General features: G+C 39.3%; 2 protein-coding genes across 10 annotated transcripts in view; one reads left to right on the top strand and one right to left on the bottom strand.

Moving 5' to 3' along the window:
- LOC129753543 (protein winged eye-like) overlaps window positions 1-27,807 on the bottom strand; it is a 531,910-nt gene that overhangs the window by 42,163 nt on the left and 461,940 nt on the right. For 8 of the 9 annotated variants that reach the window (XM_055749366.1, XM_055749368.1, XM_055749367.1 and 5 more), the window contains exons 5-7: window positions 18,502-18,630; window positions 17,296-17,937; window positions 2,462-2,795 (exon numbers count right to left, since the gene is read on the bottom strand). In XM_055749366.1, coding sequence (XP_055605341.1) covers window positions 2,462-2,795; window positions 17,296-17,937; window positions 18,502-18,630 — 1,105 coding nt within the window. The remainder of the gene's footprint in view (window positions 1-2,461; window positions 2,796-17,295; window positions 17,938-18,501; window positions 18,631-27,807) is intronic. The other variant, XM_055749374.1, reaches the window with a different exon arrangement.
- The window catches only part of LOC129753567 (40S ribosomal protein S25), a 458,367-nt gene that overhangs the window by 200,901 nt on the left and 229,659 nt on the right, over window positions 1-27,807 (top strand). The window lies entirely within an intron of this gene.

Here is a 27,807-nt window from a genome sequence, read left to right as displayed (position 1 = left end):
ACGTGCTGAATAAATTCTGGCGATCTTACTTTAGATAACCTACAGCAGGTTCCAAATGGAAAAACTTCCTTAAAAATGCTTTCGACTACTTTGCCGCATTCCCAGCCAACATCAAATCGCATAAAAACGTAACTCAAGTCGTCACCAATGTTAACGCGAATCGCAATTCCTACCGAATAAGTAAACGATCGTAAAAATCGTTATTTGAAGTCAGTATAAATCGGATATGACGAAAAGTGCGTCTTGTTTGCAGATTCTGAGGACGATTTCTCTCAATTAGTTCTCACGCGGGCTTCAAGTGAAAAGTATTTGAAAGAGTTCGGTATCGATTTTTGAAAAGGACCGATACGCCAAGACCCCTGTTTTGAGAAAAACGCATTTGAAGTTTCAGAAAATATAATCAAATGCCTATTTCTCTGTTTCTTATCATTTTCCTAACTAAGTTCTCAAACTCCTTAAAAATAAGCACAATTTCATTCCGCGATAGGTGAATACAAGTTTTTCGAGGTTGTTACGTGAAAAATGAATAAATTGGTTTTTTGGCCCTTTTGTTATCTTATTTTGTCATTTCGCCAAAATGCGAACGCCCTTTAGAAATCGCGAATGACTGTTCGTCTTTTGGATCACTTACCACAGAAGCGATATTATGACCAATTTTTGCGTTGCAAATATTGACGCTGGCAACGGTTTGCATGCATTGAGCGCTAAACTTGCGATCTCTCGCATGCTTAAAGCACTGACCATACTGACTGGACATTCGGTTTCGTTTTCTGGATAATTTTTCCAACAGTACGCAATATCGATTCCAGAGTGCCCATCGATCGATTTGAAGAAACGCTATCCCAGTTAGGAAATGCCACCCAACTTTAAAAAAACAAGCAATTTCTACGATAAAATCGGGCTAAACAGGTACATTTCTCCTTCAGGACATTTTTTGTCACATTTTCCAGGTTCACCACCTGGTATTGCGAACCTAAAAAATCTGATAAAATAAATTAGACAGAAAATGGTAGAATTTTTGTTCTAAGTGCATGTCAGTGTGATCAGTGCTTAAAGGGTGCACGAATATGGTTTTGAATATTGTCCAAATCGTATAGTTCTTATCATTTTAGCCAGATGTTAAAAATATGTACATATGTACAGGGTTTGTCCGCAAAGTAATAGGACTGATTGTTTTCCGCCGCGACTGTACTTCGGAGCGTGCGTGCGCCGGCTGGTTTAGGTAGAGGGCGTTCCTAGCTATCGAACGAGCGGCTGTTCGGTTGTCTCCTAGCAACGGGAGAATCAGAAGAGCAAATTTCCAACGTGTTTATGTGAGTGGTGCAAGCCGAAAATGCAACGTTCGTTACGCGAAATTCTGTGTGAAACTCGGTAAATCTGCAACAGAGTCATTTGAAATGATCAAGCAAGCTTACCAAGATGTTGATTTAGCAAGAAGTGGTGTGATTCGCTGGCACCAAACCACTTTGGAGGGCCGGGAAGAGGTCTGCGATGAAGACCGTGCTGAAGACCTTCGACTTCGACAAACCCCGACAATGTGTCGAAGGTCTTCCAGTACGGTCTTCATTGCAGACCGTCGATAGCTTCGATAGCTAGGAACGCCCTCTACCTAATCCAGCCGGTGCGCGCACGCCCCGAAGTACAGTCGCGGCGGAAAACAATCAATCCTTTTACTTTCCGGACAAACCCTGTATATTGCCTCCACTTTTGCAGGTAAATACTGTTTTTTCGACTTCTATACGATCTTTAATGTAGGCGTATATGAAACGTATAACAAAGTGATTGAGAAATATACCTACACTAATATTTACTGGGTTGAGTTGAACTCATAGTTTTCGAAATGGTTCATCTATTCACAAATGCATAAAAACCTCCCAAGCAAAATTTTATCGCTATCCCGGTAGAAAACTCTGTCTCAAAAAATCATTTAATGTTGGGTTATTATGTCTTATTTCTAAATAAGTGGATTTTTGAAATTTGAAAATTTATTGTATTCTGTTGATCTGAACATTATCCTCACAGAACACACCTATAAGCGTCAATTTCGTTTCCATCGAACTTTTTATTTTGAATTCCCTCACTCTGTTGAAACTTATAATTTTAATTTCAAGCTGTACTAAACATTGATCCAGTTTTAAGTGTATAACTTTTCAAAATTTTATTCAACATTTTTTGTAGACTTAATCAGCTCTATTTAATTTCCTCAGTTTCATACCCTGAGCCCTGTAGATGATGATGAATTCAAATACAGATGTCTGATGATCATTTTTTGTTTTAGTTTTTATCTATAAGTTTTTAATAACAAGCTTGTATTTTTAATATTCGATTTTAGGTATTGTAAGATATTCTGTAATATATGTCAATAATAGGATATTATGATAGTGTCATGCTTCTAACAAATGTTATTCTCTCAACCGAATCCGACTCTAGCAATGAACAGATGGGAAAAGTCGAATCTTACCTAGATCACCCGGGTTGCCGGTGGCCGCGAGGCCGAGCCCGAACCGACTCAAATCTTTGGCTTGGTGAAGCTGCGGGCAGGGCGCCACCGATGATTCCTGCAACCGCTGCCGGGCAACGGCAATTCCGACCGGAATCGTGGCCGCATTGTTCTGGGTGCTCGTTATCCCGATGTGGTCCATCGTGGTCGCGGAAAGGCCGGAACTCGACGAACAGGACGTGGTAGCCTTCGGCGAGGGAGCCTCGATCTTGACGACGGCCGTCAGTGCCGTCGTGCTGGTTTCGAAATTGTTCGAAGTGGTGACCTCGGACACTTGGCACGGTTCCCGTTTAATCTGCAAACAGAGAGTGGGAAAAAGGAAAGAAACATTTTCATTGAATGCTTGCTTCATCGGAGATCTTCAAGAGCGGTGTGGTGGGATAAAGTCCCTGGCTTCTTTTTATGGCCGGCCCGTTCCACAGAAACGGTATAAATGAATGAAATTGAAATGCAACGAAACACTCGACACTAAAAAGCAGTAGGTACTTATGGACGGAGAAAACGGAGGACAATCTGGATGGGCCATAAAGCCGGGGCCGTAAAAGTTTGACCCAAGCGTTTAGGCTAATGAACTCGGTTCGGGCTTTAAGTTTACGGCTCGACGATGGCCTGCAAATGCATCTGCAACTGCAAAGGTCCCCCAGTAGAAGAAACAAAAATCCTCATAAATAATTAATCAACGTTAAGCGTGTGCAGATAAGCAACCAGTGAGCGAGATCTACCCCCATCGTTCTTCAATTTTGCAACAAGTAAACCCCGTTTTTTGTGTGTGCCAAATTGCAATTACTCAGTGCAAGGTGGTGTGCAGCAACTGCTAAGAGCGCGATTTATTTCGTCCCTTCGAAGCCGAGGGGTTCATCCATCGATGGACATTATTCCAATCATAGGGCCCGGATTTGGGAGGGCTTCCTTCACAGAATCATTAGAAGAATTGTTATGATCTATTTACCTATTTTTGGAATAATGGTAGGTATCTTAATCTTGACATCATAGAATCGTGGAACTCTATATTTAATAAAATTCATTGAGTTTATTCATAGAGTTTTTAGAATTCATAGTTTCATAGAATTAAAAGAGTTCATGAAATTTCTTGAAATCGTTTTTTCATAGATTTCATATAACTTCTTTGGGGGTGGAATAATCGGTACAAGTTTCTATGCCGAACCAGCATTAAAAAACTTTCTTATAACTGGTATTTTCTTCCTGGCGCAACCGCATTGCATATGTCTGAAAGAAACCAAATAAAACATATCCCATATCTCAAAGGGTGTTCACAATGAAATTGCCACACACAAAATTGATTCGCAGAATTCGAGTTTTCATCCGATTACCATCAAATTTTCAGGGATTGAGAAATAACTATTAAACTTCATTTTTATCATTTTACTCGTATACTCGCACCTTGGCCTTAACCCCGGCCAGAAGATTCTGCCCAACCTGTGAATTAACCGTTTTTTGCATGTAAACCCATACTTTCTTCAGTTCCTCGACTGTCTTTACTACCTTAGGTCGTTTAAGATGGTGCCGCTTCATAATCGCCCATAGACCTTATTGTCCGCAAATCACTTCAGCACGTCCTTGTTGTAGTGACATGAGGCCAAATCAGGCCAGAAGACTTTTAGGAAATTGTGGGCCTTCAGGAGAGGAAGTAGCCGTATCTGGAGGCACTCTTTCATGCACATCTGTCCGTTCATCGTGTCCTGGGTCACGAAAGGTGCACTCCGCTTCCCGCACGTGCAGATGGCCCGCCAAACCAGGAATTCATTCGCAAATTGGGACATCTTCTGAGTGCGGACATGCTCCGGAACGCTGATCTTATCCTTGCCCGTGAAAAACAGGTTGCCGGGGATCTGTTTGAAGTCGGCATTGACGTATGTTTTGTCGTCAATGATGCAGCATTCAACTTTCGTCAGCATGTTCAGGTACAACTTCCTGGCACGGGTTTTGGCGGACTTGATCTGCTTCTCGTCAGGATTAGGGGCCTTTTGTACCTTAAACGTTCGAAGTCCAGCCTTAGTTTTGGCCTTCTGGATAAAACTTCGGCTTAGGTACAGCTTCTTAGCCACATCCCGAATGGAGGCATTCTGGTTTCGGTTGAAGGCCCCAACTTTGTTGTGATTTGTGGCGTTGTACGAAATACTTTTTCCATCACTTCTGGGCTTCCGATCGGTGGTCAATCGTTCCTCGAACCGCTTAATCACTCGCGACACCATGGAATCCGCGATTCTCAATGTTTTAGCGATAGAACGGTGCGAGAGATCCTTGTTCTGGTGATGAATGCGCAAGATTTTATCACGTACGAGCTGTTCTTTCGACTCCATTTCCGCGAATTTTGATCACTGGACTCTAAAACTTGCAGGATGTAAACAATGCACTAAGAACTAAATCCACCCAATTTTTCATTAAATTCTACCCAACGGTTAAAAAGTTAGTGCAATTTTATAGTGTGGCAATTTCATCGTGGACACCCTTTACTTCGCGAAAGTCTAGTTGTTTAAACAAACAAACGAACGGGTACGAATAATATCTTGATTGCTCAGCAAGGGGTTGATCTGAGAAAACTTCACTTCATAATCAGTGGAAATCAATGTTTTTTTTCTCAATTTCTATCATTCGGCTTAGCAAATGTTTTCCTATTTTTTTAAGGTTTCTAGTATTTTATAACAAGCTGAATTATAACGGTAAATTTGTAGTAATTTTATTCTCTTATTGCAAAGAAACACGTTAATGAACTCAGTTTTGTTTTTGAATGGTTCAAAGACTGCCTATCTTAATAGAACGGAATGCTCTTTTCACGGACTTTTTTTTTATTTGAGACATCCAAAATTTCCGAAACAATTTTCAAGACTAAAACTTAACAAAATTTACTCCTCGTTTCTTCAAATTATGGGAAACCGATACCCTTTCGAGGGTTTTCGTTCAGTTCAATCCAGTTCACACAGTAAACAGGAAGTCGTTGAAACTGGCAGGAGTTTTGTACCAAATTTTCAACATGCGTGGTACGTTAATCAGTTCGGTGATTATTGGTCCAGCTAGATCCTAAAACAGTAAAATAGCTCTTTTTCATCTAAACATCTTTTTTGTTTACCGTCTACAAACTCTCAATAGAATTCATTTTGGAGCTAGGGATGGCCACACGATTGGTTTGGGCCATACAGATCAAAAGAATACTGCTGTTTGCTACGCTTTTTGGTTTGGGTCTTTTTTTTCTCTGAAGAATGTATTTGTCCTCCTGTCCCGTTTTAAGCATGGATTATTCCAGGTTCTCGCTCAAAATGTAGATTTTATCATCAATAATCACATTACCATGGAATTGCATAAAAATATTTACCCCACCCTTTTTAGACACCTTATTACCATATTAACAATACTCTTCCAGCACAGTAGTGCTTTAAATTCGACTGAATATGACGTAAAGCATCGAAGTGTCTGAAAAAAAGGAACTTTAAGGGAAGTGCATGGTACATTCTTTAGAAAAATAATGAACCAAACCAAATAGCGTAGAAAACAACAGTATTATTTGATCTACATGGCCAAAGTCAACCGTGTGGCTATCTCTAGCTTCAAAATGAATTCTATTGAGAGTATGTGGACGTTTTCGAACATAAAGGTTAACAAAAATGATGTTTAAAATAAAAATGAGCTATTTTACTGTTTCGGAGTTTGGTAATCATTGACAAAATTGTTTGGGCAGAATCGAAAAAAATCGAAAAAAGTTCCAGTGCGAGACCTAAAACCAGCTGAAAATCAACTATTCGACCGAAATTCACATGGCAAATCGTTTGAGAAGTTCTAGAAGTCCTAGAATAGTTAGCTCTATTTGTATATAAGTGAAGATGGCTGATTCCATGAAGTGAGAGGAATGTGAGAGGTTATTTGAAGCTCAATCCGAAAATATAAATAGAGGAAGTGATAAAAAAGTCAAATTTTTCTGACTGGTTTATCTAGCAGACTTGCAAATAGGCCTGACTTCATTTCAATAAAGAAGAAAAGCTGCCCTCCGTTAAGATAAAGAAAATTCGGTGGTCAAATCGTGCGCAAAATATTTGTATTACTTAAGGGAGGATATTTTGAAAATTTCGTAATGGACAGCAAAACGAACTCCTTAGCTGTTCAATTAAAAATTTTTCGTTGACAAGCATCGTCTGTATTTCCTGGAGATAAACATGGAGAAAAAATTGGAATATTTAATGCCTATTTAGTACTTGAAAAGGCTAACGATCTGTGGAAACTACAAAGTACTCAGTCTTTCATAACGATTGACACGATGAATAATTAAAATTACAAAGAAGAATGCCTCCAAATGCGACCGTTTTCTCTGAAAAGCACTTCAATAGGTACCACGAAGTTTCTACTCTGTTTTGGTTGGATCTGGAATCGTGTCATTACGCAAAAACGGTGGCTGAGCGATAAAAAAGTGTTGTTTTTGTGCCGAAGGAGAACTATCGTCTAAATTTTTTATAACTTCGACCAACTTCAATATTTTGAGTTATTTTGAAGTCCGAATTTGAAAAAAGGCTGGTTCATAGAATGCTTTATAAATGGCGCACGTGTTGCCCAAAACTTAAAGTCGAAAAATTTCTTCATTGGACGCTTTCTCAGAAACGACTTGACAGAACATCAAGAAAATTTGCACATGTAAACATTACATTATTTACCAGGATACTTCTCTGAAATTTTTCATTAATCTATGCATTCAAAAGTTATTCATAGAACAAAGTGTTGTATTTTTTTTCGAATACCATCCTTATTTAGAATATACAGTTTTAAGATGGCTTTCAAAACATTTTTAGAATTAAAATAAAAACGAAGCCAAACACTCAATTCGGCACTGCTGGATTCCACAAATTGTCCTGGCAAAACGGCCTTAGTGAAGCGCCCCTCAACTCCACTCTGGTCACCGGATGGCATTACCATTTTTTGAATTAGGTAGTCGCACGGCACGGGATTGCAAACAATGCAGTTTTGCGTGAATAGTAATGCGCGCCGCGCGATCAACATCATCAGCCAAGGCAGCGCTGCCAGTCGGCGGGCGGGCGGTCGTGTGGTTATTATTATTATCGCGTGAGCACGCCCTAACCCATTACCTGAAAATGGTCTCGGCTACCGCCTTCTCTTCTCTTACGGGAAACCGGGATTACGGTGCTCTGGGTTTTTTTTCGTAGGAGTTTTTTTTGCTTAATCTCGACGAATTCGCTGATGCACCACAATCAAGGTGGGCAACCACCATAAGGAGAAAGACAATAGCCACTGTGTGGTTTTTTCTTTAGTTGTTTTTTTTTTGGTTCGATTGTAAGACCGTTTCCGTAGAATCACAGTTTCAGCAAGTACCCTGAATTGCAGGTAGGTATTAAAAGGAACAAGATGCGTCCACCTTCAACAACTGAAGATGGAGCTGCAGTTGGGTGAAGGAAGCGGTTGCACTTTCCGATTTGGAACAAAGCACGGCAGTAGTAGCTGAGAGAAAAAAAAACGCCCAAAGCCGTTTTCCGTAGATCGTTCGTTGGCCCATTGCTGGTTTAACCCAAGTAGGTATCCAAGAATGCATCATCGGTAGGAAGGGCTTTGGTTGGTTGGGGATGTAGCTGATGATGATGACGGTAATTAAACGTTAATGATCAAGTGGACAACTGGTGGTCGGTCACTGGTAAGATTGAGTGGGAATGAAGACGGTAGGAAAAGAAGCGAGGAGGTTCAATTAACGAATCAACACGTCGTTTTCGTTAGTTAAATTCGTGTAAAAGAACCAAGACTGCAACTTGTAGTGATGAACTTTTTCTTGAATGGCAGTGTAACGGTTTTCGGCTTCTGGTGGTAAGTTAAACTGATCTCGTGAAAGCTTTTAAACAGATTTGTTCAATAAGAGACTATTTAAAATATTGATCGTGAAAAGTCACTTTGGGAATAGGCTAAAAATTAACTGTATAGGGTAGAGGTACCTGAGACAATAGTCTGAGTCGATTTGGGATCATTTTTTAATTTCTCAAACCCTGGGGTCTTAAAAGCTTCGGTTTTGGCATTTTTCGTAGATGATGGAAAGAATTAGTGAAACATGTGCTATCAAAGAACGAAAGAACAAAAGCCGTAAATATCATGAATTTTTCGAAAAAGATACAACGGCTCACCGGCAGGACTTGAACCTGCAATCTCCGCTTCAGTACAACGGCGCGTTAGCCAATTTCACCACGGTGAACGTGATGAAACCGGCGAACACGAACAATCGAGCTCTGCCGATCAACTGCTGGGCCTTCTATCGAAACACCATGTATACAGTGATGCCACATTTAATCGGTATGCAAATCGGTATTAAAGGTGGATATTCAAAAATGCTTAAATTTTCAACTTCCTAACGTATTTTTCTTTAAATAGAAGCGTGCAATAAAAGGCAAGTCTAAGAACTCTTATAAATGTTCATTTTTAGTTTGAACTAGCTAACCTAGTGAGTTTTAGCATATATTATAGCATTTTTTCGTAACTTGGTTTTAGGTAACGATAGTTTACATAAAATGACGGTTTTGAAATTCTAACAGAACTTTTTGTTTTTTTTTTAAATTCTAAAACTAACTGCTTTTGCTGACGTAAGGTAAAAATCACAAATGAAAATTCTGCAGAGAATCCGAAATTAATATTTCTTTCCAATACTCATAACTGAATGGAAATTTAGTTTAAAAACTACCGGTTGATAAGAAAAATTAGGCATTGGCGAGCATTTTCAGGTTACACGAGGTTTAGGCATATACATTAAGTACAAGTTGAGACTTTAATTGATTTTTGCCTAAAGTGGGATGCAATTTGATAAATTCTATAAGTCAATAGAAACCGGTCACCTAAAGGAAATTCTAATTGATCAAGCACTTACAAATCCAATGGCTTTTCGACGCTAAATATGAGCTCAAGTTGATGTTCCTTCGTTTGATTGATGGTTTTCTACCAAACTGGTCGTTTTAGCTTTCGAGGCTTGAAAGGCTAGAGAGAGTTGTTGCTTGAATTTTTCAATGGGGAAATTTATTTCATTTTTTGACAAAATGACGCATTAGTCATATGAAAACCCAAGAATTTTATGCGAAAATAAATGAAAAATGTGCTTTAAAAGAAGGTGTTCTTCCGAAAAAGATAAAAAAAACACACAGTTTTACTTAAACTGAAAGTATCCATTTTGCCTGGCGTGGCCTGTAATTCTGCGACCTTTGCAGATAGGTATATATGATATTTATTAGGCTAACAAAATGGAGAAGGATTGATGATTATACCGATGATATGACAATTGCACTTCAAATCTCGACATACCACATCTGGCGACGAGCTGATCAAGGAAGATATTCAAACGGTGCATATTTTTCCTTTAAAAGTTAGCCTAACAGGAAACAAGGGCATTGTCGATTGAGATTGGTGCTTAGAAACTTCTACTGGCAGTCGCGGAAGGTCAAATATCAACCTTGTGCTGAGTCCATTGGCTTTGAGGTTGAGTACCATAATAGTGCATCATTTCATAGAACATAGCAACAAAACAGCTTGAACAACTGAACGAATCATGATAGTGAGCCGTGGAGAACTCTGCAGGGTACTTTGAAAGTTGTACAGATCAAAGTTGCGCCACGCCAACTACCGCACTTTATCTCCTCTCTACGGAACCTTTACGCGGATACCTTAAATATGGAAGTTTGAGTAAAAATCCTAAAAATCGTTATGAAATCGGTATGTTTTGCTCGAAATCGGTAATCGGTATATACCGATTCTTGGTCAAAATTTTGCCCAAAAATCGGTATGAATTTCCGAAAAATCGGTATGTGTGGCAACGCTGCTTGTATATCCCGCATGTGATCTTTCCCGCTATTGATCTCTCTTGTTTCTCTAGCCCCACTCCCCACCCATCGACTCGGGATTTAGCCGAGCGAGCAAATGGTCGATTGCTTCGGGTTTGCCGCAATTTACGGTCAGATGCAGGGTTGCCAACATATATTTTCAATAATCAGGGAACTGGTGAAATAAAAATCAGGCAAAATCAGGCTACATAAGTAACGGAAATTTCTCTAAAAGTGATGACCTTTTTTTTTTTGGTCATCACTCTACATTTTTACTGTGTTGTGAGCCTACTTGGTTGCATAATTCTACTGAATCAAAACCGAAAGATTCCTTTTCATTCCCTTTTTTTAAAATGCATTAATGGGAATCTTCCGAATGGTTTCATTCAGCCACATTTTCGCTTTTTAACTTCAGCAATGGTACCTAATTTAGTTCCTTACTACCCATTTTTCATCACATTCGCAAAAATCAGGCAAAATCAGGCATATTTTGAAAAATCAGGGAAATTCAATGGCTTTTCAGGTTGTCAGGCAGAGCCTCGAAAAATCAGGCAATCCCTGAAAAATCAGGCATATTGGCATCTCTGGTCAGATGAAGAAACTTATTAGTGCTGCTCAATGTTCCGAGCAGACCAGTTACACAGGGAGGTGTTGCTCTGTTGAAATCAATACTGATGTTATGAAATCGCTTGGTACATCTTTGTACCTGAAAATAACCACATTTTTCGTAGATGATGGAAAGAATTAGTGAAACATGAGCTATCAAGGAACGAAAGAACAAAAGCCGTAAATATCATGAAGTTTTCGAAAAAGATACAACGGCTCACCGGCAGGACTTGAACCTGCAATCTCCGCTTCAGTACAACGGCGCGTTAGCCAATTTCACCACGGTGAACGTGATGAAACCGGCGAACATGAGCAATCGAGCTCTGCCGATCAACTGCTGGACCTTCTATCGAAACACCATGTATATCCCGCATGTGATCTTTCCCGCTATTGATCTCTCTTGTTTCTCTAACCCCACACATCGACCATTGGCAAACGCGCCGTTTTACTGAAGCCGAGATTGCAGGTTCAAGTCCTGCCGGTGAGCTGTTGTATCTTTTTCGAAAAATTCATGATAGTAATGATCATGCCGTAATGGCTTATGTTCTTTCGTTCTTTGATAGCTCATGTTTCACTAATTCTTTCCATCATCTACGAAAAATGTGATTATTTTCAGGTACAAAGATGTACCAAGCGATTTCATATGATTTTTTTCTGAATTTTTTTAACGTTTACATGAGTAAATTTGGACTTGTATGTTTGTATGGGAAAATTGATTATTTTGTATTGAAAAATCAACGTAATTTTTGTTCCTTTTGGGAGCCGTGCCTGCTGATTTCTGTGCCAATTTAAAAAATTCTCTTAATAAAATTTTCCGCTGAACAACTTTGTCGAAGACCGTATCTTCGTATCTTATTAAACAAAAAAGTAATTAGGTGTTGAATGGAGGCATGTCTTTTAGAAATGATAAACAATAAATTCAGTTGACATCACTGCTGGTGCCAAGCGATGTATTGAATGACTGCTTTTCACGCAATACTTCGCTAGGCACCCAGCAGTGATGTCAATTGAATTGATTGTTTTTCCATGCCAAAAGACCCTGTTAAACCGCTAATAACTTTTTTGCCTAATTGGATAGAAACGAAGTTACGGTCTTCGACGGAGTTGTTCAGCGGAGAATTTCCATTAAAGAATTTATAAATTGTCACAAAAACTATTTGCTAGCTTCCACAGAAGAAACAAAAATGATGTTGATTTTTCAGTACAAATACTCAATTCTCCCATATAAACATAAAAGTTCAAATTTACTCATGAAAACGTTACTTAAAAATTCTGCAAAAAATCCTGGATGATTCCTGGATTTTCAAAATTTCAATATTCCTTTTCATGTTGGTTAAAATACTGACATTTATTCAAGGGATTGCAGTGGAGAGAGAATTTTTTGCATTTGGAATGGTAATGATCAAAATTCTACAACTGCTTAACAAATTGCAACAATTTGCAACAATTAGCACATTTTCACTCTCTCTGAGGACCGGTTTCTCTCAACCTTCAAATTCTCTCTAACAAATTGCAACAAATTACCACAAATTCAATCATTGGCTGCAAAATTTGTTTGATCATTGACGATGATTCTCCGTTTATCTCAGTCCCCTGCATTTATTCATCGAACTATCTTTCTAATATTGTTTGATAGTTTAGTTTTAATCACCGCACGTACAACTTAAAAGTTATAATCTTTTTTGATTAATATTTCTCGGTGAGCGAAACCGGAAAATATCAATTAAAAACAGAGGTGCAAAGAGATCCCGTCATGTAACATGCAGTGCCGATTCTAACAGCCCGACGTCAGCTCCGAAAAAATCATCTTGCAAAGTTGCAAACTGATTCTTTTTCCCTTGCGTGCAGAACGTCGAACGTGTCTGCAAGTAAAAGTCAACTGCGTGATGACTGCACGTTCCGAAAATTTCAAACGATTCTCCGAAGATAGGATCACTTGTAAACTTGCAAGCCCGAAGATAAAATCCCTTGAGTCGAACAGAAAGAACGAATTTCTGTTCGGCTCAAGGGATTTTATCTTCGAGCTTGCAAGTTTGCAAGTGATCCTAACTTCGGAGAATCGTTTGAAATTTTCGGAACGTGCAGTCAAAGGATTTTATGATTTTTTGATACGGTCAAAATTTGGTCAATATCAACTTGACGTATTTCTTTCAATTTTGCATTTGAAAAACCTGAACACCCCTCATTTTGAAGGTGTGTGTGTGTGTGTAGCATGTTGCTCCTATTTTGATTTTGGAATTCACTCTTCAGTTGTCAAAATGCCGTCCAAGGAAGAAGAGCAGCGTATCAAAATTTTGCTCGCGCATCGCGAAAATCCGAGCTACTCGCACGCAAAGCTGGCAAAATCGCTAAAAGATGCCAAATCCACCGTTATAAATGTAATTAAAGTGCTTGGGGAACGTTTGTCGACAGCCAGGAATTCTGGATCGGGGGGAAATCGATAACCGGAAGCCGCTGAGAAGACAAAGAGATGCCGCAAATAAGCTGGGTGTATCTTCTACAACCGCGCATCGAGCCAAAAAACGAGCCGGACTATCGACTTACAAGAAGGTAGTGACTTCAAATCGCGATGATAAACAAAATACGACGGCCAAAGCGCGATCCCGGAGGCTGTAAACGACGATGCTGACGAAGTTTGACTGCGTGGTAATGGACTGGACGATGAAACTTTTTTTTTTTTTTTTTTTTGAGCAGGGAAAAGCCCCCGGGAGTTGATTTTTGTTCAGAACCATTCTCCCGAAGGCATAAAACCTCCTCACTTTTTATTCAAACTTTTTTTTTTCAACGTTTTCATAGTTTACAATTTTTTGCTATTACATTTTTTTCAACACAATTTGATATATTTTTGTTATTGTTCATTTGCAGCTGGAGGCGGTGGGCGATGGGCGGTGGTTTTGTGGAGGTGGCTATGTGGTGGCGGTGGCTGGCGGAGAGGAAGAAAAAAAAATGATACGATGGCAATTAGTGGCGGATGTGTCTGAAGTGAGGAACTTGTCTTCTCTTTCAAGCCTCCAGTGAGATTAATCTCTGTTAAGGAGGCTTTGATGGACTGTTCTACTGCAGGTTCAACGATCTAGTTTGTTTTGCTTTCACTTATGTTAAATAGTTTTCTAAATTGGCTTTAAGGTGGATTTTTAATTGCTGCTTGAAAATTTGTTTGTTACTGATGATTTTCAAGTGTGGAGGCAGATTGTTATATTTCATTTTACTGAAATATGCGGGGGATCTCTTCATTTTTTCTGTGTTTACTCTTCTCAGAGTCAGGTTTCCTCTGGACCTTGTAGGAAATCGATGATTCTGTTGCTGGCGCTGAACTTGTTGATTGTGGTGGAAAGACGGATGGTGCAATATACTGTGGATTTGTACGACACTCTGCAGTTCTCTTAGGGCAGCTATTGGCTTACGTCAAAGCCGACTACAAGCAGCTCCCGGGACAGGAGTTTTATACGACAAAAGGAAGGGGAAAGGTAGCAGATATTTTCAAGCACATGAAACTGTCAAAGTTCGCGAGAAATATCGGGTTCGGCAAGCGTTCTGTACCTGTGGCTTGAAAAGCAGCATTTTCATAGCTACCGGGACTTTCAACCAAGAAGTTTACGTGAAAGAGTGTTTGAATAAACGTCTGCTGCCTTTCCTGAAGAAATACGGTTGTTCCGTACTGTTTTGGCTGGATTTGGCAAAAAAAAATAAAGAAGAAAAAAAACATGAAAACCCAATTGAGAAACACTTTTTAAATAAACGATTTCACCGATTTACATGCGTTTTTCCTTGACCAAATTTTGACCGTATCACCCTTTAGTCAACCAAGCTAAGCTAAGCTTAGTTCCAAATTTATGTTTTTTACTTTTTATAAATTGTTTATGTTGTTTATTTTGCCTAAAAGAGCAATACATTGTTTTGGAAGCAATTCATTCAGTCCTGGATTAGCGCAAAGAGTTTTTAATTTGTATGGATTTTTTAATTGGGAAAACAAAATTTTTCATTCAAAAATCACCAGAAATAAACTAAAAATCTAAAAAATATAACTTTGGATTATCAATATTCCTTGATTTGTACAAAACACTCCATATCAACAAACCACAAAACTTAATAATTGTATCCCAAAAAATATATTTGACGTTTTTGATAAAAAACATTTTTAAAATTTTAGCGTTTTTGACTGCTATCTCGAAAGCTGGTTAACCGTAAGATGGTAGTAAAAAATCGTAAAAAGCTGCCTTGAATAACTAATAAGTTTGTTTATTCATTGAACCTTGGAAAAACATTCTATGAAATATTGAAAATGCTAGCAAGCTTGCTCTTTTCTGAATAATTTCCACTGGATACAGAATTTCTTTTTTGAAATGATTACAATTTTTTCCGTGAAATGCTTAGCTTTTTCTCAAGTTAGCAAAATAAATGAAACTTAAGAATCAATATTGAAATTAAGAATTCAATCCCCAAAAATTAACAATACAAAAGTGACATTTAATTTATGTCTTACGGGCTTGTTATATAGCTCAGTTGGCAAGTCAGTTGCCTTCTGAGCCGATGTCAGTAAGTTCGAGTCCAAGAGTGAACATCGAACAGAGTTGTACTGGAAAAGTTTGTCAATAGCTGTCCGCCAACTGAAACGTTGATATAAAGTCGCGAATGCCATGATGGAAAAAGGACTATAATTGAAACGGTAAAAAAGGCTAATTGAATATTCTTATAATATGAATATTTCTTCTCCACACTAAATATAAACTTGATGTGCTAATTCAGGAATCATCCAAATTATCTAATATTTCACACTGATGGTGCCTCAAAATGTACTGAAAAAACATTAAGGAGCCGAAAATCAAATTTTGCCGCGGTCTACAGGGTGACAAAAAAGTCCGGTCACACAGGAAAATCTTAATATTTCCAAGAATAAGAAAAAAAAAACTGGCTTTTATAGCTTTATGCAGTAACTCATAAAGATACTTCACAGACGATATCTCGGAATTACACCACCTTTCTCTGATCGAACCAACTTCAGAAGTGCTCCATCGGCATCTCGTCCCAGATCTTTTTCAGCCTTGGAGTTCTCACAGAACTTGGTCGTCCAGATCGTGCCTTGTCCTCGGTGTCTCCGGTCTCTAGGTACCGATTTATGGTCCGGTACACGAATTTCCGGTTGATTCCGAACGCTTTTAGGTGTTTGAATATGTCTCCGGGATTGTACCCTCTCACATATTCAGCGATAACAGCTGCTCTTAACTCAACCCAAGGCTCACAATTCAATGTAAACAAACTGCACAGAAAAGAAACTCTGCCACTTTGGGCAGCAAAGATGATAGCCCTTTCATTTGAAATATAGATGGCATCAGAGAGATGCAACGTGTAGGCTACAGGCGACCCCAAAAAAGTGTGACCGGACTTTTTTGTCACCCTGTAATGCACACATCCGATCAGGATATCCAATAGTACATAGAATCGAGATGTCATGCATAGTTTAGCAACAATAATTCTCAATCAACGTTGCTTTCTAAATATTATATAAGTTTTACGTCAAACAAATAAAACGACTAAAATTTACACAGAGCTTATTCTGTAAGTCACGTGACGTGGCTCGCAAAATTTCTATTCGTCGTCCTGACTTAGTAGCAGTAAAGGAAAATAATTTCAGATGAGTTGAGGGAGTTGAAAATTGACAAGTCACGTCAGGTGACTGACGAAACAACCCCCACTATATCTGTTTAGAACATTTTGATGTTGTTCGGTTCAGAAAAACACACACGATACATGTATTATTAAAAATCTTAAAGTGTATAACCTTCTATCTGCCACAAATCGATTTGCCATGTACATAAGTCAACGTGTTCCAGGTCGGTCAAAAGTTTATAAACTTCAAAAGCAAAACCGCAGCACTCACTTGACTTGATAACTACAAAACCACCCGCCAAATAAGAACAAAAACATAAAATGGCAACAACAATAGCGAACAATTAAAACCGATGGGGTACTTGTCGTCGATGTCATCGCTCCACGACAGAAGTCAGCGCCCGATTCAATTGTCAACTTTTCCGCCGCCAAACTTCTTCCGATTGTCGATTGTTTCGTTGCCCCGCGGTGCATCGATAAGCTAATGCGGTTTCGATTCCACGTTTGACTGGGGCTGGCGCAAGTTTATCTACTCCATGATCAAGCAAAACTGACAAAAGTGATTGGTGAGAGCTACTTACAACAATAATTGATAAGGTCCCCAAAGGGGACTTGGTGATAAACCTAAAACGGAAGATTAACTGAAGACATATGCGGAAAAAAAATGATCGCAACAGAACATTAACGCAACAATGCAACGCCTACTACATTTGTATGCGAGTAGGTACACGAACACACAAAAGCAGACACAATTTTGTTTGTGTTTGGGTGATCACTTACGTGAATAACCGAGCATGGCTGATGGGAATCGATAGAGTTTCGCATAGACCCTGGACAGTTACGGTTATGGTTTGTCGTCAAAGGAGGATTCCAGATGTGGTCGGTTGTGGTGTGCGGTCGTTGCTGAGCGCGTGGTGATACGATGACACTGCCGCAATCCAGGGGACGTTGTTGATAGTTATGTGCGGAACCTGGAACCGGATGTGGTGCAAATACCGGCGACGGTAGACAGGGAGTGGCCACCGAGGCCGTTGTGATGGTTCTCGTTGAGGTTGTTGGCGTTACCACCAGGTCAAGGGTCGAGGAGCTGGCCTCGTCTGTGGGTACCGTCGATGACCGATGGCAATGTTCCGACAGTCGTAGCAGTGTGGTGCGAGCAGAATTACTTGTTATAAAAGATTGCTGTCTTTGGTGGAGATGTTGATGGACTTGTAGCTGTTGCTGTTGTTGTTGTTGTTGCAGATGCTCATGCTGCTGAGCCTGCTGATAATAATGATGACGCTGATCTAATCCGTCTGATTTATGGCTAGTCGTATTGCTATGAGTATTATTGAGATTATTGCTATTGTAAGTAACCTGACTGCCGGAACTAATGTTTTCGGTCTTTATGGTTAGATTAGTTACGGTTGGTACGGGAGGTACCTGAGAGTGTGGAAACAACATAATAATGATAAGAAAATTATCGTACAGACACGTTATTATTGGAGGTAAACGGGTGAACGGATACAACGAGACAAAGGTATAGAGCGAGAGAAAAAAAGGAAGAACTACCAAGTGTAAGAAATGTTGCTGTGCCGAGAAAAAAAAAAGAACGAATGGAATGGAACGACGGCTTCGGTTTTTTTTTTCCTTTCATCAAACCGCACTGTTCCATTCGATGAAGAAAGATGAGGTTTCGTGCGCGTGTGGCCAAGGTAAACACGATACGGCGATGCGCCAATAACCATCCAACCAACCAACCGACCAATACATTGATTGCATCATAACGGATTAGACCAATTTCGAACGGAACTCAAGAGGAACAAAAGACACATTTCAATTTGGTTCAAGAATTAGAATGAATTTTGCTGCACACACTCCGCCAATCAGGTTGATAGTTCTGGGAACCAGAAACCTGATTTGCAGATGCTGGGATAATGAATGAAGATGCATATTTTTTGGTGGAAAACTAAGTATACAGATATTAACTCGTGGTCAATCTCTCACCTGTATCTGTAGTGGTTCTAACGTGCCGTGCTCCCACCGACCGATGCAGGTCTCGGTCTTCTTGGCGACCGATGTGGTTCCATTGATGAAATCTGTCTGCGATTGCACGAAAATGCTACTGTTGGTTGCCTGCAAACGAAAAAAAAAATGATAAAGATTATGATTCGGAATCACTTGTTTGTACTTGTAAAAGTTTTTTTTTTAAAATTTTATAACAGAGGTTTCCTCAGTATTTTATAGTTTTCATCATACCCCATAACATCAGGTTTTGTAAAACTGAATCAATGAAGTTTAAAGTTAATAAAATTTAGTTGGAAAAAAGTCTTATCCGGGGAGATAGTTACATTGTTATTTGGCTTTCCAGAAAGTTCCATATCAAAATTTGAGCCATACCGGTTCGAGGAAACTATCCTTATTTTAAAATCTGTGGAGTTCACGATTGCTATCATTCAGTTATTTTTTTACGGATTATCATTTTTTTCCTTAAGTTGTGCAAAAATAACTTTTTCCGAATATCTTCCGAATCAATCAATAGTCGCATACTATCTTGAACACGGGATTCCAAAGTTCGAATTTGATTGATGAAAGGTTTTACGGGTTTTCCAGGTACTCATGTTACGTGAAAGTTACTCAGAATCTTCCATCGCCTTCTGAAGGGCTAAAGCATTAAAATCGGATGCGTCCATGAGACATCTTCTTATGTCTGTTAAGATCACATCGCGAACCATTAGGAGAATCCCAAGCGATTTGTCAATTTTTTGGAATTTTTACAATGACAAGAAATTCAATTCAGTTCGATAATTTCAAGTTTGTGCTAGTCATGGCAGATAAGTGCCTCAAAGTTTTCATCACCAGAAGAATAATAAGAACTTTGGAGCCCTTGGCGAGCATCAAGGATCGACAGGCCCTGACTCCCTGCGGTTTATATTTCCAGAAGCGCACCGAAAATACAAATTACGGATTTTCGGACATCACTTGCACCCTACCTAGTGCCCTGTGCGTTTTTTATGTGCAAATGTTGAACAACTTTTTTGTCTTTTTAATAAAATTGGGATCATTAATTTTGATTTTATTTAAACATTTCATAGTCAAGTTTGAATACTTCTAATTAATGCTCTAGAGAACTATTGCAGGTTTGTGGATTTCATTGCGACAGTGGATTTCATTGCGACCTGGAGAGCAGTGGTTCAATTTCCAAAGTGTAAGTTGTCGTGATTTCACGATTTTTATGAATCTCAAGTCAGAGATTCACTCAGACGATTTTCACTCACAAGAATAGATCAATGACTGACTTAGTTGTTCCCAAAATAACAAACGCTGCCATGGATATTTATTTTTTTAAATTTTAGCTATCTTCAGTGTTGCCTAATACAACTATTATTTGATTTTATGTTTAATTAAATTTGATTTACTTTCTGCATATCCTTCATCTCATCCCTTCATTCCTTCTTTCTGCTATTCTCAATTAAAACTTTTCACGCATCGATTTTTGTTTTATTTCTTTAGAATAAAATTTCAATCACCAAATATCCTAAATTTTGATTCCATATTCCACAGCTTTATACTCCATCCTACAAATGTTATTAAATTTCTGCATATCCTTTATCTCATCTCTACATTCCTTCTCACCTCTATTCTATTACAGACTGTTGTTTTTCTAAAATAGAAAATTTATAATATAAATATTTCTTATCTCAATTCTACATTCCGTTCTCTGCTAAAGCTTTTCAAATCTTCAATTTTTTTTCTGCATATTTTTCATCCAATCCGAAAACATTTTTCACAAAAACCTTCCCAATTCGTGCATTTCCTTTCACTCTGTTTTTGTTTACCAGAGTCGGAACAAACCGAACATTCTTAGCAACAGCTTTCTAAAAATTGTGCTTTTTTACACTGTCTGTTAACGAGACCCGGAATAATTTGATACTATTCTTAAAAACAGCCTTATTAACCCGAAGGCCAATTCTGCAACAGTAACCATAAAAATCCAAATCAAAATTAAAAAATTAGAAGCAATAGCAGCCTTCAAAATCTGCGCTTACTAAGCCAATTCTGTCTCTTCCCACCAGAAGGTCAAATAAAACAAACAATCAGCAACAGCAGCCATCAAAATCTGTACTTCCTAATCTATTTCTTTTTTTTTCTTTTTCTCGCCGGAAGGCCAAATCGAAGCAGACAATCAGCAGCAGCAGCCTTTGAAATGTGCGCTTCCAAAGCCAATTCCATCTTTTTCCACCGGAAGGCCAAATCAAAGCAAAAAATCAGCAAAAGCAACCTTGAAAGTTTACACTTTCTAAGCCAATTCCGTCTTTTTCCACCGGATGGTCAAATCAAAGTAAACAATCAGCAGAAGCTGCCTGAAAATCTGCGCTTCCAAACCCATTGCGTGTTCTTCCACCGGAAAGCCAAACCAAAACAAAAAAAAAAACAGAAGCAAGAGTCTTGAAAATCTGCGCTTCCAAAGCCATTTCGTCTTTTTCCACCGGAAAGCAAAATCATAACAATCAGCAGCAACAGCCTTAAAAATCTGCACTTCCTAAGCCAATTCCGTCTTTTTTCACCGGTAGGTCAAATCAAGGTTAACAATCAGCAGAAGCCGTCTGAAAATCTGCGCTTCCAAATCCATTCCGTCTTTTTCCACCGGGAAGCCAAACCAAAACAAACATACAGCAGTAGCAGACTTAAAATATGCGCTTCCAAAGCCATTCCGTCTTTTTCCACCGGAAAGCAAAATCATACACAGTAAACGAAAATTACCGAGTTCGGTAATTTTTTTACCGAAATCCTAACATGTGGAGTTCGTTAAACTGTTCGGTAATTTTTTCGTTAAAAAACAAACGAACATCGGTAAATCGATTCTTCATTCACCGATGTTCGTTTATTTTTTACCGAAAAAATTACCGAACAATTTAACGAACTCCACATGTTAGGATTTCGGTAAAAAAATTACCGAACTCGGTAATTTTCGTTTACTGTCTAACAAACAATCAGAAAGTCAATTCCGTCTTTTTCCACCAGATGGCCAAATCATAACAATCAGCAGCAACAGCCTTAGAAAGCCAACCCAAAACAAACAATCAGCAGTAGCAGCCTTAAAAATCTGCGCTTCCAAAGCCATTCCGTCTTTTTCCAGTGGCCGAGTCAGAAACAATTTTGTTCGTAGCAGCAGCCTTTAAAATCTGTGCTACCTGTGCCAATCCGTCTTTCTACCGGAGGCCGAATCAGAAACCAATTTTTTTGTAGCTGCAGCCTTAAAAATCTGTGCTCCCTGTGCCAATCCCTCTTTCTACCGGAGGCCGAATCAGAAACAATTTTTTTTTGTAGCAGCAGCCTTAAAAATCTGTGCTCCCTGAGCCAATCCGTCTATCTGCCAGAGGTGGAATCAGAAATACATATTTCGTAGCAACAGCCATGACAATCTTATTAAGCTTTTATGAACGTTTTTAAAGGAATTCTGGTTGGTTAGATTACTATTAGAGATACCATCTCTGAACCCTAAACTTTTAGGTGTCAACTTTTATGCCAATCTCTCCAAACTTTCATTTCAGAATTATTTTTTCTTAAAATGATGAAAACTATTCAGTGTTTGCAGTGCTAATTGCAAAAATGTCCTCTGACTTTTGGCTAACGATTCAATTTTTTCGTTTAAATTTAAATAAACTTGCAAATAAAAAAGTTTTTTTTTTGTCTTTACACTTTACACCTACGAGGCTATTCGTGAAAATCTATTTCGATTAGTTCTGTACTGCTAGTTAGCTTGTATTCATTTCAATACCACGCATTTTTAATATTACACCTCAAGGCACGCCTCATATGAAATGCCCTAGCTCGTCGATTTTATCAATCGCTAGTTCAACAAACTTAACAATTATCCCACCTTTAGTTGTGCGTTGATGGCCTCAGACATTTTGCAAACATTTTAAGCAACATAGAGAAGAAATCGAATTGAGAAAAAAAGTGAGCTCTACAGTACGGATTGATTTCTAGTTATGCAGAAAAGGAATGAAGGCTTAAAATCCCAATAATAAAATGATACATTCAACAACCTTGTAGGAAGACATCCCGAAGTAGTAGTTCAAGTTCTTGAACAAACTGCAAGGCCGCTATTAAACTATGTTATAAACGAAGGCTGAGTTGTTAAATTTGTCGTTTAAATTAAAAAAAAACTTGTTTATCAAAAAGTATTTAAAGTATTTGATTCTAATAGTTCTAGACGGCTAGTTAGCTTGTATTCATTTCAATACGACGCATCTTTAATGTTACACCTCAAGGCACGCCTCATATGAAATGCCCTAGCTCGTCGATGTTATCGATCGCTAGTACAACAAACCTTACCATATTTGCGCAACGAATTGCGTGGCTTCTAGTCTTGTTAAAATGGGACGAAGGCTTAAAATCCAAAGAATAAAATGAAACATTCAGCAATCTTGTAGGAAGGCATCTTTAACACACTTTTAAATGATGATTATATTTTTATGGCACTGCAGCGAATAGAATTCAAAGGTAGAAATTTGAGACTTTGTGCAACGTATAGATGAAGCGAATGGGCTTCGTAGAAGAAATCAAAAGGTGATGAAGATGTAAATGAAAGGCAATCTTGAGAATGTTCAAAATTGTCGGTTATAAATACTTTTGCTCCTCACTGACTGACTTTGTAGTAGGGGCGAGCAAACACTTTTAAGCGTTTCCAATAGGACTGCTTTCTGGAGGTTTTAGGAATAAGGTTAGAAGTAGTTTGTGCAACTAAATGTTTTTAAAGGGGCTTTTCCAAGAGCTAACATGATAGCTGGACAACAAGTTGAGAAAGTGGAGTGCTTCCAGTATCTTGTTAGCCAGATAACGCCTGATGGTGGTACCAGGAAAGACATCGAAACCCGGATCAGAAAGGAACGATTTGCGTTTGCGAGTCTCCGAAACATCTGGCGGTCACGCCAGATCTCTCTACGAACAAAAATCCGAATCTTCAACTCAAACGTCAAATCCGTATTGCTGAACGGGTGCGAAACTTGGTGCACATATGCGGTAACAACGCGAAAACTGCAAGTATTTGTAAACCGCTGCCTGCGGAATATCATTCGCGCTTGGTGGCCTGGCAACTGGATCTCGAATGAGGAACTTCATCGCCGGTGCCATCAAAGGGCGCTAGAAATCGAGATTCGGGAACGTAAGTGGAGATGGATTGGGCACACGCTGCGAAAAGATGAAAACGAGATTTGCAGAGAGGCGCTAGATTGGAATCCAGAAGGTCATCGAAGAAGAGGCAGGCCCAGAAACTCGTGGCGGCGAAGCCGCTGAAATCCTAACTGTCGACGAGAATCTTGACTGGGACCAGGAGAAGACGCTGGCTCCGGATCGTCAATAGTGGAGGTCTTTTACCACGGCCCTATGCACCGGAGGATCGGCGCGGGATCATTAAGTAAGTAAGTAAGTTTGCCAAGAGCTGATTTTAGATTTAAAATTAACATATTCTCAGTATAGAGACCAAATATTTGCGTGAATTTATTGGCTTCATTTTCATAATAATGCAGTTTTCGCTTAAAATGTTGTCCCAATTGAGGTTCCTACAAACCATGAACTCTAGATTAGATCTAGATTAAATCGGTCATGATTGAAATACATAGTTTCCTATCCCTTGTATAAATATTCGTTTAATTCTTTTGGAAATAATTTGAAATAAATTGCGGCCAGTTTCCTCTTAATTTTCATTCTATTTTTCTAACTGGGACTGGGTCAGCGATTTAACTTGCGACTTTAGAAGAGGTTTACAATAACAAAAACAAGTGTCTGACACAAATAAATTTGAGCCCGCAAATAATGATGTAAAGTTTACAAAAATTTGTTAGAAATTTTCTGAAAAAGGTGAAGAATAAGATGTTAAAGCCTTTTCTAGCTTTGGCCTTAGTGTAAATTAATCTTCCAAGTTTTAAAGCCTGGTATCATTTGATGCATTTTTAAGCATGTCTCACCTTCTCATAAGGACCCTGAAATCTGTTGAAACGGACTCTCTGAAATCTTTTATGTATAAGTTGAAGCGACCCACCTTCGTCTTTTCGAGTATAGTTTTCAAAGAACCGAATAAAAACTTCAACTTGTTGAAAATGTTGGCTGAGAGCAGTTGGAAACAGGATTAGAAAGAAATTTATTTGATTTAAAGGAAATCGAGCTCAAGGGAGATGTGCTGTTTCCCTCAACCATTTGCGGTCAATGCCGACTTGACTGAGAGCAATTCCTGTCAGCCGTTCTATAAAGTCAGTCTATAATTTTTCCTTGACTTAGCAAATCGGGGCCGACGGCTCGACTCGATTTCCCAAATGTCGTCGTCTTGGACGTCGTTTGAAACAACAAAAACCTCAAAAATTTAATCTAAGATTACGAGAAAAAAAAACCAAGATTGATAGCCGGTTCCAACTGCGGCGATACTACCTAATATATTCAAACCAAACCAGCTAGAAAATCGCCCGTACACACTTTTATTAGATAGAGAGACTGACCGTGTGTAATTTATTAGTTTTCTCCTTGGGATTTGCCGGTTTTTTGCCAATAACCTCGAAAGTTGTATTTTTTTTAGCCAAAACGCTCACTCACTACAACAATACGCTGTCGATAATCCAACCTGTACCCAAACTTGTCCGTCGGTTGGTCGATCGACACACAAACTTAATAGAAGACCAAGAGGACGGAGGAAAACTCGGTACGGAATGCAGCAGCAGCCATCTCGTCTCTTCCGTCAGTGACAGAGATTGAAATGAGGATGGAAGATTAATGCTCCCGTGATTCTCCCGAGAGGTAAGGGATAATCTATTTTTAATCACCTGCGAGGAATCTCTCCTGCGCGCCCGGTGGGTTCAGGTTTCGTGTAATGCTGGAGGAGTTTGACTTTCCGGGAGCACCGCCGGAGGGAAACATCATGCTGCGCTCTCCGACGGGAGTCGGGCAAGCGAGCAAGATTGTTGTGCTGTAAGTTCGGGGCCATCACTGTTTGCCGGGTATAAACAAAACAAAAAATGACATTTGTGGAACGTGTGTATTGAGTCGAAACTTCGATTTACTTCCCATCCACATTCGTTTGTTTGTGTCTGTTCATGGAGTGTGGATTGAGTAGGGCAAAAAGTTTGTTGCGAATCTTCCCCAGGTTCATCAATAATGGAGGAAAGTATTTGGCTTTTATTTTCGATGTTCCAGTACGTCAGAGGTGATTAATGGAAGTAACGTGGCTGTGACTGTGAGTTCTCTGTTCGTAGCAGCCAGTACTTGCTGCTCAATTTAGATAAGTCTCCGAAAACAAAATTCAACGAGATTAACTGAACCTTCAAAGTCGGAAAAGTCTGTCTTTATTATTCAACCCGAGTTAAATAGAATGTGTCTTTTCGTATAACCAACCAGAATCATCCCTATTACAGAAACCTCACGAAACAAAGTTGATTGCTTGCTCTGACCGACATCACCATTCGTGTGTAATGAATGATAGTGCCTTATTATTCTGATGAGTTTATGGACACCGCAAGTACCCACCAGCAAAATTTGGATTTTACGCATTACGATACAGATCATGTTATTGAACTGTTGATGAACATGAATTGCCAAGCAGAACTTGAAGATCTGAGTGTGGATGACGCGGTATCTACCTTCTACTATCATATGTGGGAAATTTTACGAGCGCACACACCTCCTAGACGATTACGCCGACAAAAGACTTATAACCAACCTTGGTCGAACTCTGAACTTCGAAGAAGTAGTAACGTTGTTCGTAAAGCCCGCAAACGGTACTTTCGAGACAAGACTGATGAAAACAAATTATTCCTCTCAAGATTAGAGACAGAATATTCGGCAATTCGTAACGCTGCCTTTGATCAGTATATTTTGAACATCGAACGCAACGTAAAACAAGATCATTCTTATTTCTGGAAATACATCAACAGTCGTCGACTAGGAAATCCTTTTCCTTCACCTGTAACATTTCAAGAACACACATCGGAAAGCGTTAAGGATTCTGCTGGTTTGTTTGCCGAATTTTTTAGTAACGTGTGCAGCTCACTCTCTCCAGACTAATGATTACTTTAGATTTTGGAACACTGCAAAACCGTGACATTAAACTCCCGCAGCCCGCAGACCAGGAGGTTCTAAAAGTATTGGTATCTATGGATTCTTCGAAAGGTTCTGGACCTGATGGGATCCCAACATCGTTGGTCTCGAGAATAGTTGTACCACTTGCAACGCCACTTAGCATGATTTTCAATCTATCGGAAGGTGTCTTTCCCGCTCTTTGGAAAATGGCATCTATTTCTCCAATTCATAAGTCTGGAAACGCTCATCGTGTGAAAAATTACCGACCAATATACATATCTGCAGCTGTGGCGTTACACAAGGAGGTCCAGCACGGCTTTGTCAAAAAAAGGTCAACGTTGACAAACTTAATGTGCTGTGCCAGCGAAGTGCATACCGCAACATATAAGAAACTGCAAGTGGACTCAATATACATTGACTTCGCCATGGCCTTCGATAAAATTCCACACAGAATCGTCATAGAAAAAATTACTCGCTACGGCTTTCCTGTATGGGTAACCAAATCGTTGTCATCGAACCTGCTTAATCGTCGAAGTTTTATCAACATTCATGGTACTCACTCTATTGTGTTCAACATGCCGTCTGGTGTACCACAGGGCAGCCACTTAGGACCGCTTATTTTCGTGCTGTTTATTAACTATTTAGCAACATCCCTTCAATCACCGCTTCAAGATGACATCGACAGATTACTGGCGTGGTGCAATATACATGGAATGGAAGTCAATGGCGGTAAGTGTAAGCTTCTTCAGGAGTAGAGCCTCAATCGTTTATGACTACGCTTTAGGTGGAAGCTCACTCGAAAGAGTAACCTCCATAAAAGATCTTGGGGTTACTTTTGATCAAAAGCTCACTTTTACCCAGCATGTCGCGACGACTACAGCCAAAGGCTTCGCTTTGCTCGGTTTTCTCCGTCGGAATACGTCAAGTTTTGAAGACCCGTACGCATTGAAAACTTTATTCTGCTCGTTAGTACGCAGCGTCTTATTTCTGCGTTACGCTTTACGCCGTCTGCCTTGGCAAGATCCCGTACGATTACCTCCTTTCTCTGAAAAGTGTGGCCTACTATCAATGACGCCTTTGAGTCAAAGAAGAAACTATCTGCAACGAATCTTCATCTACGACATTTTGACCAACGCGATTGACTGTCCCCAACTGTTCAAGAGTTTAAACCTCTACGCTCCAGCTCGAAAACTACGCAATCAGTTGATTGTTTGGTTGCCAAGAAGCAGAACAGTATTTGGA

The sequence above is a fragment of the Uranotaenia lowii genome, chromosome 3 (assembly GCF_029784155.1).
Source record: "Uranotaenia lowii strain MFRU-FL chromosome 3, ASM2978415v1, whole genome shotgun sequence".
In the NCBI taxonomy this organism is placed as follows: Eukaryota; Metazoa; Arthropoda; class Insecta; order Diptera; family Culicidae; genus Uranotaenia; species Uranotaenia lowii.
This window is presented reverse-complemented; position numbering and strand designations above follow the sequence as displayed.